The sequence below is a fragment of the Pygocentrus nattereri genome, chromosome 7 (assembly GCF_015220715.1).
Source record: "Pygocentrus nattereri isolate fPygNat1 chromosome 7, fPygNat1.pri, whole genome shotgun sequence".
Lineage (NCBI taxonomy): Eukaryota > Metazoa > Chordata > Actinopteri > Characiformes > Serrasalmidae > Pygocentrus > Pygocentrus nattereri.
Window position 1 is genome coordinate 3,975,001 of NC_051217.1, and position 12,308 is coordinate 3,987,308.

General features: G+C 41.1%; 1 protein-coding gene across 3 annotated transcripts in view; it reads left to right on the top strand.

Annotated features, from left to right (window-relative positions):
• zfpm1 (zinc finger protein, FOG family member 1) overlaps window positions 1-12,308 on the top strand; it is an 87,803-nt gene that overhangs the window by 63,565 nt on the left and 11,930 nt on the right. For 2 of the 3 annotated variants that reach the window (XM_017691001.2, XM_017691008.2), the window contains exon 4: window positions 4,909-5,042. In XM_017691001.2, the coding sequence (XP_017546490.1) occupies window positions 4,909-5,042 (134 nt within the window). Of the gene's footprint in view, window positions 1-3,743; window positions 3,856-4,908; window positions 5,043-12,308 lie in introns of those variants that run through there. The other variant, XM_017691017.2, reaches the window with a different exon arrangement.

Sequence of the window (12,308 nt, forward strand, 5' to 3'; positions counted from 1 at the left end):
TTACACTCCTTCTTCTCATTTACGTGCTTGTGTTGCGTTTATCTTATTGGCTGTTCTGTATGTTTGGCATCTGCTCTTTTCTAGGCCTTGTGCTGGACAGATAAAAGTTCAGAAGTACAGTTAAGAGAAATTAGTTGTGTAAACAGTAGTAAATGTCAATGATAAAGTTCTGTTGAAGCGCATCTGATGAGTGGCAATGCAGGTGTCTTATCTCTCCTCAGCAATAGAAGGCAAAATGGAAATGATGCTGTGGTGTGCATGCGATGCATATCCCAGAAATTTGTATCTTGTACAGCTGAATGGTTTGACCCGCAGAGGCTGGGTATGCTTGAATTAAAGTGTGTGTGTGTTGTCTGTGTATGGGGGGGTGGCTTGTGGGCCCATGTTGGCATGCTTAAATTAAATTGTGTGTGAGTCATATTCGTCTGTTGTGCTATGTTGCACTTCACAATTACTTTAGCTCTCCTTTAAATTTGGGCTGAATGTTTGTTAGTATGTGAATATTTAACATGCAAATGTATTCTTGAGTATAGAAAGTGTGATTAATGATCAAGCACACGTGCATTCTCACGCACACACGCATTTCTTTTAGAATGTGCTGGATTTGTCATTCAGCAGAGGTTAAACCCCACCTATTAGTGTGGGGTCGGAGTGCGCCTCAGATAAAGATTTCCTGTTGTACTTTGTCAAAAAATCAATAGCTGCGCTGTGATCTGCTCATTTGATATCAACAATAGTCTTTTTAAAAATCAATTAGTCCTGATAGGGTAGTTCATGTAGTTGAGGAACGGCTGGAGCTGTCTGATTGGCTGAGCCACTCCTTTTTACCGCTAATGAGTCGAGCTGTTGATGCAGGCTCTTAATATGCTTTAAGTCAATGTTTTTCTTTAAGCCTACCACCTAGTGAAGTGTGTTTTTGTGGGAATGTTGTAGTCATCAAATTTGGGTTTTGTGATTATGCCACGTTTCATGTTTTCTTGGTTTGAAGTCGTTTCCCTCAACCTAGCAAATAAGGATGTGCTACAGTTAGTACAAAGCCATGTAAATGTGAATAAGCATATTGTACAGGCCCATGCATGAGCTTGTAACAAGTGATTTTTTTTATTTTTTTTGGCTACAGCGGAAAATTAATTTCTCTCCCTTCCTCTCACTGGTGTGTTGTTGAGTGGTCATGCTGACAGGAGTGTGTGGTGGATTCTGTTTGTCCGCTAAGCTTTCCACAATGCTGACAAATGGACTTGTGATCTCAGTTTTTAGACAACAGCTTTTTCTTATGGTTTTATGAGTCTGTCAAGAACTATACTGATGCCTGATGAAACATTTAAACTGGTTTTAAAAACTAATGTGAATTTGAATAGGTGTGCTTGTGTTGGTTTTGGCAAGTATTAGAGCTGAATGATTCGGAGAAAATGCAATTTTTCTGACCAACTGTGATTTTAATTGCAAGTATTTTCTATAAATATATACAGTGTATACATTTTTTTCTGGGTTGGGGCGTGAGTGCTAAACATTGAGTGCCAGATTATTAATTAGTGGGGGCTGTGTTGTGATGTACAAAGCACATGGGTACTTGTTTGCTTTTGATTGGTCTAACTCAACCACAGAGGTTTACGAGCTCCATCTTATTAGGTTAAATTTGCTTGTTAATACAACATTGCTGGTAATATAAGCATAATATGATTGCAGCTGTAGCAGTTTGAAAGCTCTTTCAGTTTGTGATTTAGATGTAAAAACGATAAATATTTCTGCTTTAGTGAGTATGGTCATCCTTATTGCTGTAATCCTGAAGAAATAGATGCGTTGTCCCCAGGTTGTTTAGCACATCGTTATTAATTATGTAATAATGACAGGGCCCTAATACCAATATTGATATGTAAATATTTATAAAACTTAGAATTGAAACCAAATCTATCTCAGTTAGTAATTATAATTACAATTACAGAGACATGTAACTTTTATTCATAGAGGGTTACAACTGCAATAAAATGAATAAAATACATTTCTTCATTGGATTAAGGCATTTTAGTGGAGTAGCCCAGCATTGCCTAAACTCTTCTAGAGCACAATAAATACATCATCAAATATCACTTTGGAAAATTGGTTGAGCTTTAACATCTGTGCAATTCTGATATTATTCTAAGTAAATAACTGTCGATACTAATATGATTCAGTTCTGTTTCACTCTTCTCTTCTCTTCTCTTCTCTTCTCTTCTCTTCTCTTCTCTTCTCTTCTCTTTCTCAGTGTCTGCTATGCTGCTGTTAATGTTAGTTATTTCTTTAATGATGGAGAGGTTGTTTTATAGTGTTCAGGCCAGGCGCCTCAGCTATTGATAAGGGTTTGTATGGACACTGCCGGTGTGGAGCAGTATTGATAAGAGCTATGTGGACTCATCGCTATTGATAAGGACACCCTGCAGGTTTTCGGCGCTGGTCACGCAATAGCATCGATAAGGCCAGTGAGGTTTTTGTAGGGGGTTGCTAAGGCCATAGAGAGAGGCAGAAACCAAGGGCTTGGCTGGGTATTGTGTGGGAAAACGGTGGGGCTGATGATAAGGGGCCAGTTCTTTAGAGAGAAGGCATCATGGTTATTAGCTGAGAGTGAGATTTTAGATAGATACTCTGCTAATGCAAAAATGAATTGCATCTTTTAACACATACTGATAAAATGTGTATTGTTAATCCTCTCTGAATATTGTCTATAATTACTCCCTAAGCACTGTTTAATGGTCCCCCCAGCTGGTTTAGATTGGTTAAAGGGAAGGGTTCTTTTGATGTGCAAACATCAATCTATAGGCCGTGGAGAAGTAAAAATGCATTCATTGTTGGATTTCATGATGACAAATTATAACACCGGATTGAAATTAAATGTAGTATTCTTTGAGAAATAAAATTGCCGGAAAAATGTAAAAATCCATGAAAATTATATTCTACTGTTGCATAAATAGGTGTAACTTTGTGTATTCAGTGTATTTTTTTTATTCTGAATTGTACCAAAATAATCAAATAATCGCTTCCTAACTGAACAGAATCACTGAGTTCAGAGATTTATACACCTAATAAGCAGCTGGCTGAGCGCACAAACGAGCACTTTCCAAAGCTCTGCTGCTCACCTCATGCTGATGAGAAGGGGTCATGTGAGGGGTCAGGGTGGGCACTGATGCTGAGCTGAGATATTATGGCTCACTGATAGGGCTCCCGGACTCCGGGCTTCTGGGGCGATAGTGGACCTGGTCACTGGACTTCAGCCCACTGATAGCAGCACAATCTCTGATGGCTAATGACAAACCTGGTTAATGACCAACCTGCTTTACCATGGCTGGTCTGACCCTATGCATATCTCAATCACTCAGTAATACCATGAGGATACCCTACTTCACATCCATTTGTGCTTATTTCTCACTGTGTCCCCCATGTCATAACCATGTCTCATTCAACTCTGCTTCCCTTTTGTATAGCTCTCCACTTCTATCTTTGTTCCTTTCTCCATCCCTCCACCTCCCCTCCCTCACTCCCTCCCCCTTTCTCTGGGTCTTGGCTGTGGGAAAGCCATTTTATCAGCGTCTGTCTGTTGTTCTCTGGTGGGGATAGATACAGAGAAGATAGATGAGTGTTTTGACATGGAGAGTGTTAGACAAACACTCTTATCGGCCCCGGCACTTTAGGCCGACCCCCGAAAGCGAGACCGAACCATGGAGAGACCTAGAGGAGTGTGTGTATATGTGTGTTTAGGGGGATTACTTTAGAGGAACTGAACTAGAATGAAATTGGCGAAGCTGAAGTACTACTCAGGCTCAGCAGGTCTTCAAGCCGTACATCAGAACAGAGGAACTACCCACATTCATGCAGAAAATGCAGGTCAGTGCCCATGGTGATTCTCAAACAAAATTAATGGATCTTTTCAGTTTCCATGAAGCCAAATTGATCCTTAAGAACTTCTTAAGCATGGATTAGGCTGACCTGTATTTGAGAGAAGATTTTGTTGTTTCTGAGAAGTGTTGTGTCACTTTTTTAGGGCGCTTGTCTGTTCCTATGTCAGGCATGCATCTGTGAATCAGCAAAGCCTTGACTCCTGTCCCCGTTTTGCACTTATCTGTGAAGTACAGGAAGTACAAAAGTTCTCCTCGTTGTGTTCCACTTTTTCCAAGTGCTCTCTCAGTTTCTCTTACTGAGCGCCAACCTCCCCCTAGTGGTGCATTTTGAAGACGACATGCTTGGCAAAGCTGTTTTGTGGCTATATTGTAGATGCCTTTAGTTTGATTATATTTCATCTGCCTGTGTTTCATCTTATATCTTTAAATCCACAGCTGTTGACTTTCTTGACTAACTAATTAAGCTTTTGTCAATTAATACACTGTGCAAGAGGAAGGCAGTATTGGTTTATCACAGATATGGGAAGGGGTAGACAGATTGATCATTTGGTCAGAATAACAGAAACTTTTACAGTGTATACATTGCATATCCAATATACAAGCATGTCTCAGTAACAAAAAAAGTCTTTTTAAGTTCTTATTTTATAGACTGATAGTAGCCAACTTCAGCCAATGGAAAAGCATCTATGACACCAGGCCAACTAGCTTGTCGTGGGGACCACCACAGTTTACTGGAGGGTCTGTGATCACCAAACCATGACATTAACGGTGGTTACAGTTAAAGAATTACAACAAAATCTGATTTGATGAAATTAGTGTCCAGGCAATGGGCTTTGTTAAAGGGAAAAATGGAAAAAGAAAAAAAAAAAAAAAATAGAAAACCTCCAAGGCAAGTGACCACTCAGGCCACAAAATGTGAAATGTTGTGGTCAGGGGAACCAGGCAGCAGGCAATGTCTACCCATAAAATATTGCATTCTGATTCCCTGTTTATAACGTTCTCTCTCTTCTCCTTTTTATTTCTGTGCGTATGAAAACAGATGATTTGGAGCCGAGCGATGGGCCGGAAGACCCTAAGATTGTGGCCCGTAGGGACCTGTTGGTGGACACAGTGTGGGGACCTTTCTCTGGAACCATCCAATCAGACGAGGCTTCAGATGGAACATCCAGTGAGGTGAGGGGGAGGACTGGGAGGGATGGGTCAAAGGTCATGTGCAGGAGGCATGGCCATATGAGCGAGATCTGTAGCAAAGATAGAAGATGATAGGGTTAGTGTTTGATCGTCTCTGTCTGATTCCTCACATTACTAATGTTCATGTGATTGTCGCTGAACGCAGAGTATTTGTGTTAGCGAAGCCTGCTGTCATGTGCTGAAAGTCCATCCGATCATGTGATTCAGCACTGTGAGAGTGTTCTTCTCTCTGGCCACGTACTTGAACATTTTAGAGATAAGACGCTCCCTCTTTCTCTCTCACTCTCTCTCTCACTCGCTCACTCACTCTCGAGCACACATACGCCCTGACATATGTACACACATACGATCATTTTTGGCCTAAGAATTAACGTTGAAGCACATATGCTGATCTACAGATAAGATATAATATACAATATCATAAATAAAGTGTCCTTAATGGTCCTTGGCATGATTTTTTTAGAGAGCATTATGTGGGGGTTCTTTAAATTTTCTGTGCACATCTAATCCTCATTTATCCATTTAAAAGCCATTTTTGGAAAACCAAAAAGGGTTCTCTGAAGCAATAATTTGGTTTCCTAAAAAAGAAAAGTGGTTCTTCTTTGGCATCACACCAAAGAACTTCTAAAATTAAACATAACTGTAACAACAGCAAACATAACCGTGGTATAATTCAGTCATCGTGTAAGCAAGTGTCATAATTTAGGGTAATGATGGAGGAAAAAGAAAGCAATCCTGTTCCTTGCTGTGCTGTAGGATAAGCCAAACCGCAGATGGCTGTATGCAAATGGCAGCTGGTGTCTTCTAGAACGAGCTCGCTTCATCTTTTTCCCCTGAACCGTGTGGGTTCTGTTGGCTGAATCTTGCGTGTGATTGGCTGCTCCCCCCCCAGACGGACGCTCCTCTTTTATCTCAGCATGGCGCCATCCTCCTGGACAACAAACCCCAATGATTGATTTCGCCTTGATAGTCTCTCATTTCTAAGATTTCATTTATTATCAGGATTTCTAGGTCCGCACCCACCCCCTTCCTCCTCCTCCTCCTCTCTCTCTCTCTCTCTCTCTCCCTCTCTCCATCACCCTCTCTCTCTCCCCTCCACCTTTCCTTCACCTCCTCCTCCTCTTAATCTCCCTCTCTCCATCCCTCCCTCCCTCCCTTCCTCAAACCTCGTTATCAAGGCGAAGGCTTTGTTGATGATTTTCAGTTCGGAACTTTCGCATTCGTATTCTATCACGTCGGCTCTCCTTCTCACTCTGTGCTATCTGTGAGCCGAAGGAGTGTATATCTGTGCGAGATAGCGCCTGGAGAATCACACATTCCTGCCGCCTTGCTCCCCTGTCCCTCTGCATCCTCCTGCTCGGCCGTCTGAAGGGGTCACCAGGGGTCAGGGCCAGACCTTCTAAGCCCAGCCGCTTGCATGTGCCCAGCCCATATGCGCTGTCTGAAGATTAGGATGAATTCTTGCAGTTGATAACATGGACTCTGAAATCATGCACTTTCTTTGCTGTTTATTTTTTCCCTTTTTTCCAGACGTTGAAAATAAGTCAGATTTCTTTATCACAAAGAGGAATAAAATATGGAGCAGCCTCTGCCGAACCATATAGGGTTGTTTGTGCAACGAGAGATGCATAATTGTGCAGTGAAAGCTGTTATCTATGATAACCTGAAAGAATGGTGGTTTTGAACCAGCTCCAAAGTGGAGGAAGTGCTGGGCTTTGTTGCTGCGGTGGCAGTGGAAGGTACTGGTGTCGAGTGGTCTTTTCTCTCTGTCTCCCGAGACCGAGACCATTGGTGCCTTTGGACTTTTTCGTGAACACTCTTCAGTTCACTGCCTCCCTCCCCATCACCCTGCTAATAGGCAAGCCTGGCCTGGCTCTGCTGCCAAACCTGTGTGCTTTACCCTCGCTCTGCAAATTTGCCTCTTCTTTGGCTTCCTCTGATAAGCTATCAGCTTTATACGGCCTTTCCAAATAACACTAGGAAACAAGTGCGTGTTGTGTGGCTAGGCACAAACTGATATTTGCTCAACGATCGTCTGATTTGTTTTAATGCTCTAACCTGCCTATTTGTTGTCATATATATAAATATATATAATGTTTGTATATATGATGTGTGAAAAGTGGCATGGGCTTTTTGGTGGATGGTGGTTGTGGGGGTCATGGCTGTTGTAGTTCCTAGCAAACTGGGTGTTTCCAGTCTGAGATGGAATCAGGTACTTTCCTGGTTGTAGAGATCTTCTGCTGTAAATTATCAGTTCCAGCAGCTGGGGCTACATGTAAAGTCTCTCATTTGCATCTCTTTAGAAAGTCTCATGAAGTCATTTATCTATTTAAATAAGAATTTTAGATGCAGAAGTTAAGCAGCAAGAGCATACAGATGGGCCTGTATACTGTTCTTAGATGTTCCTTTTTACTTATTAGCTAATCTAGAAAAAGTTCTTGGTCAGTTAACAGCTTGTGGTGCATATTATCAAACTCTGTCCAGTGATAACTTTCACTAAACATCACTAATCACAAAGCCTCCATGTTCCTAAACACATTTATAGATGTACTCTATACAGTTAATAAGGTTATATTTTTGTGTTATATTTATTTTATTTTTTTATTTGGAGACACATTTGCGTGTTTGCTATTAATGTTCTGCTTTAACTCTAACAGGGAAATGCATTATACTGTAGATGTTGTTTAGCCATACTAACCTCTGCCTTTTACATAACACTATATAGAGGTGCGTGACCTGATGAGATCTTAACATTGGGGTTCTTGATAAAACTTGATAAATATGAGCTCTTGTCTTTATATAGTAACATGCTATATCCTCCCTATACGCAAGCCTCTAATATTTGAGCAAGCTTGTGAAATTCTGCTTTGAATCCATTTTCTGGTTGGGGGAAAAGCTTTCATGTAAACTTCTATTGGTATGAATAAGAGACACTTCAGTGTATAGCTTTAACTAGCCAGTGTAGCCTCCAGCCTAAATGCATACTAGCCATGACTGTACAAGCTTTCGGCCTCGAACAGACACCGGATCAACATCTGCAAACAGAGAGCGACTTCAACATACATGTGGCTTTTGTTCACTCTCCTCTGCCGCTCTCGCTATTTCGCGGAAACGCTGCCCGAAGGCACGATGGTGGAGTGAGCGAGTGCGGAGTTCAAAGCCTTATCACGCGCTGCGTGTCTTTTCATCATGTTTTAGAAACAAGCGTCCCCGCTAATCCTCCAATAATCTCTCCAGGAGAACTGCTCCGATAAGCACTGCCACCCACTGCTCTTCAGCTCACTTTTTGGGGGGCTTTGCAAACCCTCCCAACAGTCACCCCTCGAAGGACGAGTGAAGGTGAGCACCCCCCACCTTCTCTCCCTCACTTTCTTGGTCTCCCTCTCTTCTCGTTCTGATAGAGTTTGTTTACCCTGCATTCTATCTCTCTGGTTTATCTACATCTGCCAGTAGAGTGTCTCAGAAAGTCACCCCTCGCTGCCCATGCTTTTCGCTGAAAGCGATGCATGAATACCTTCAATTATAGCCTCTCTCAATTATCTGCTGTCTGATAAAGGGGCAAAGCAAGCCAAGCTGGGTCCAGCTGGGAAGTGACATCATGTGGGTTTTTGAGAGGGTTTTTCGGATGTATGTGTAAGCTGTTTGGCATTTGGCAGTATATTCTCTTTACTGTTCAGTTACCTGCAAGTTCTCATTAGAAGTAACGGGATACAGAGCAGTTCAGAATTCTGTTTTAGTTTTTAAGTTTCCTTTCTGGAAATGTGGTTTGTAGTTGGTAAGTGTTAGCATTTACAAACCTATGTAAGGTTCCTTTTGGTGTAATTTTAAGAGAATGAACAAACATAACAAAACGGTCCAAGCTATGTCAGCTTTGTAACATTTTTTAGCATAGCTCAGAAATAAAATGGTTTAACGTTAACTTTAAGCTACCACTGTGTACGTTTTGTAGAATTGGAGGCCACTCTGGTGGAAATATGTAATGTGTGGAAGAACATTTAGCAACATCAGAAGTGTTTTGGACTTCTTTCCCAAGCAGAAGAATCTGACAATTGCGAGTGTCTTGAAAGAGTATTCAAAGAGTCAACTCGGTCAACTTTGTGAAGGATGTGTCTTCAGAGCGCACAAGTGAATAATACTACTATTGTCATCATATCTTCATCAGTATAAAGATTGCGTTTGATGATTTTGCGTTTGAGACCTAAACGTTGAGCTGGACCTACTTTTTGAGACTGTGCGTGTGACTTTAATATGTAAAGATGTATAACATGGTCCAGAAACCTCCAGCAAAAACACCTTTCATTTCAGGATTCACAGGGTGACTCACTTCAGTGCACACACACCATATTTGGTGTTTTTCTTTTCCTCCAGACACGGTAATCTCAGACTCTTTCAATTGTAACCAAAAATATTATAGCTTTTAATATTTTTTATGTAAGATGTGATGCATTTGGGAAATACTGTGATACCGAAATGAATCCGTACCAGCCAGCAAAACTATGCTGCTCTCCCACCACGTACAGCAGGATGGCAGGATCCAAGAACAGAGGGAAGAAGTGAGGAATAGTGGGGAATAGAGAAAATAAAAGGCTGAGGAGAACAGAAATGAAAACAGCAGAATAAAAAAGGGGACGTGAACAGGAAAGAGCAACTCATCTATCTAGCCGTTGCTGGTATCTGGAGTTCAGCAGGATGGGGGAGAGGAAGAGGCAGATAGGGAGAGAGAAAGAGAGGGAGAGAGAAGAGATGGGGAGAGAAAGAGGGAAGAGGGAAAACCTTCCTGTATCTCTGAACCTCATCTACAGTGTTCAGAAGCACGGCTTTCCAAGAGTGCCTCATTTTCAAATCTCTTATCTTGTCCGTTTTAAGTATCACAGTTTTATATTTTTACATGTCATTTGCATGCAGCTCATCAGACCTACTTTCTGTTTTCTTGGAGGTATGTGTGGGTGTGAGCAAGTGTGTGTGCACACACTTTCGCATGTTTACACACATGTACGGATACATATAAATATGAGAGTGGGACAGTAAAAGTAAACAAGAGTGAGGCACAAGGCAGGAAAGAGAATGTGAGCATGTGTGTGAGAGAGAGAGGCGGATGAGAGAAGCTTTCTGATTATTATCTTCCTTCCTTTTCTTCTCTGTATTTTTGGAGGATTCACACACTGACCTCTTTGTTTGGGACAGTGTGCACCCCCCCCTCCGCTCGCTTTTGGGGAAAGAAACCATTTCCTGTAGAAGAGAGATAGAGACAGGGGCAGACAGAGGGGTAGAAACGAGAGAGGGGAGAGAAAGGGGGATGGAAAAGTGAGAAAGGCATATACAGAGAGATATGGGAGAGGAATAGATAGTGAGAAGAGGAGATCGAGACAAAGAGTGAGTCGAAGCATGGAGAAGAGGGCTGTGAACAGATGAGGAGAGCTGCACTCTTAAAAATAACTTTAAAGCTTCCTTGGATGTTCTGTTCTAGGAAAACATGTAATTGGTATAAACTTTGCATTAAAAATGTTCTTCATGCAAGCATCTCTTTTACAAAAAAGAACTGTCAGTTGAAATGTACCATAATGGAGTTCTTCAAATACGGATGTTTCTGATCGTGTGATACTATGTGGCCAATCAGTTACACCAACAGTTCAGTCAAGTAATTGTGGTTCCAAAATACAGGACCAGTAGCAAAATCCAGAAAGAGCATCACTATCACTCTAAAGAACACTTTTTGGCACCTTTATTTTCAAGAATATGTAGAACACAGCTGCCCAAATTGTTGTCCGTAGGCCAAAGTCGGCTGGTGAGGATGTTTGATTTGACCCACCAAAAAGTTACCCTAACCCCGGTCCCTCATCCAATGACAGAATAAACTGATTTTTATACAGTATAGCCCCTGGATAAATAACATTTTGTTGATTTTCTAAGTGACAATAAGTACACATCATCTACGCTGAAAACACTTCTGTGTATTTTAATGTACAGTTACTGTATTTTTGCTGAATTTAACATATTGGGAAAAAATATATAAAATGTAGCCTGTGCAAAAGTTATTTTAGATTTTATGTTTTTGGGTTTTTTTGTACTTTTTGGTTTGATTTTTCAATATACTGAGTTTAGCAAATAAAAAGTAACTGCATTGAAATGTGCAAACACTCTATATGAAGGTGTTCACGATGGAGGATGGATTAACTCATTTTCACCTTGAAAATCAACAGAATTTGTTATTTGACCAAGGTTATTCACACTTTTCCATTCAACCGTATGTAACTTATTACATTCTTATTTTCTTAAATGCTTCTTCTTCATGCTTAAAAATAGTTCCTCAAGGGTTCTTTACTAAATTCAGTGGTTATGTACAGAACCATTTGAATGCATGAATGGTTATTTGCATGTTTAGATGGTCCTTTCCTATGTTTGAAAACCTGTTATACGTGCTTATTAAAACTAACGATTGAAAAATCTTTCTGTTTAGCAACACAAAGGGTTCTGCTTGTTAAGTCAGATACGTTTTTTTGGTAATATATAGGACCCTTTTTTGTAGGACGCCATGCTCTAAAGAACCCTATTTTGGCATCTTGGATAAGCTTGGGTTGTTCACCTTTTCCATCTATTCAAAGTGAGGTTTTAAAGATCAGCAGACCGTGATGTATCATAAGACAGTGCTTGACGTCATATCTAAAGCAAACACCTTTAAAGCCTTTTATCACTGGAAGCTATAATGACCGTTAGTGTTGCTGTATTTACTGACCACACATCTTCCCACATCAATTAGTGTTTGCATTCTTGGTGTAAGAATGGATCTGTGTGTGAAATGCATAAGTGATGGCTGAGCTTTTCCTGTCATCACCTGCTGCCCACTCCTCTTGGGCAGACCAGGTAATGCAACATAATGATGTTTCATTTATTCTCCAGCCTGATCAGAATGGGCTGGAATTGGGCTTTAGACCAGAGGTTAGAGACGCTCCACACTCATTCCTCCATCCAGAGGAGAAGAAGAGGCAGATTTTTATTTCCATTTATTTCCACTTTCCTCAGAAAAATAAAATCAGCCCAGCATCATTTGCATTCAACTTCTATCGGTGTGAAAGAGGGCGTTTTCAGGAATGATAAGGGCAGGGGTTGTGTGTGCGCAGCTCGGCTGGGGGTTGTGTGAGGTGTTTGCCTGGGAGAGAGCATTTGTTGTGTGTATTAGAAGTGTTGATGGTAACCATGTTGAGGGGATGAGAATATGTTGTGTGTGTGTGTGTGTGTGTGTGTGTGTGT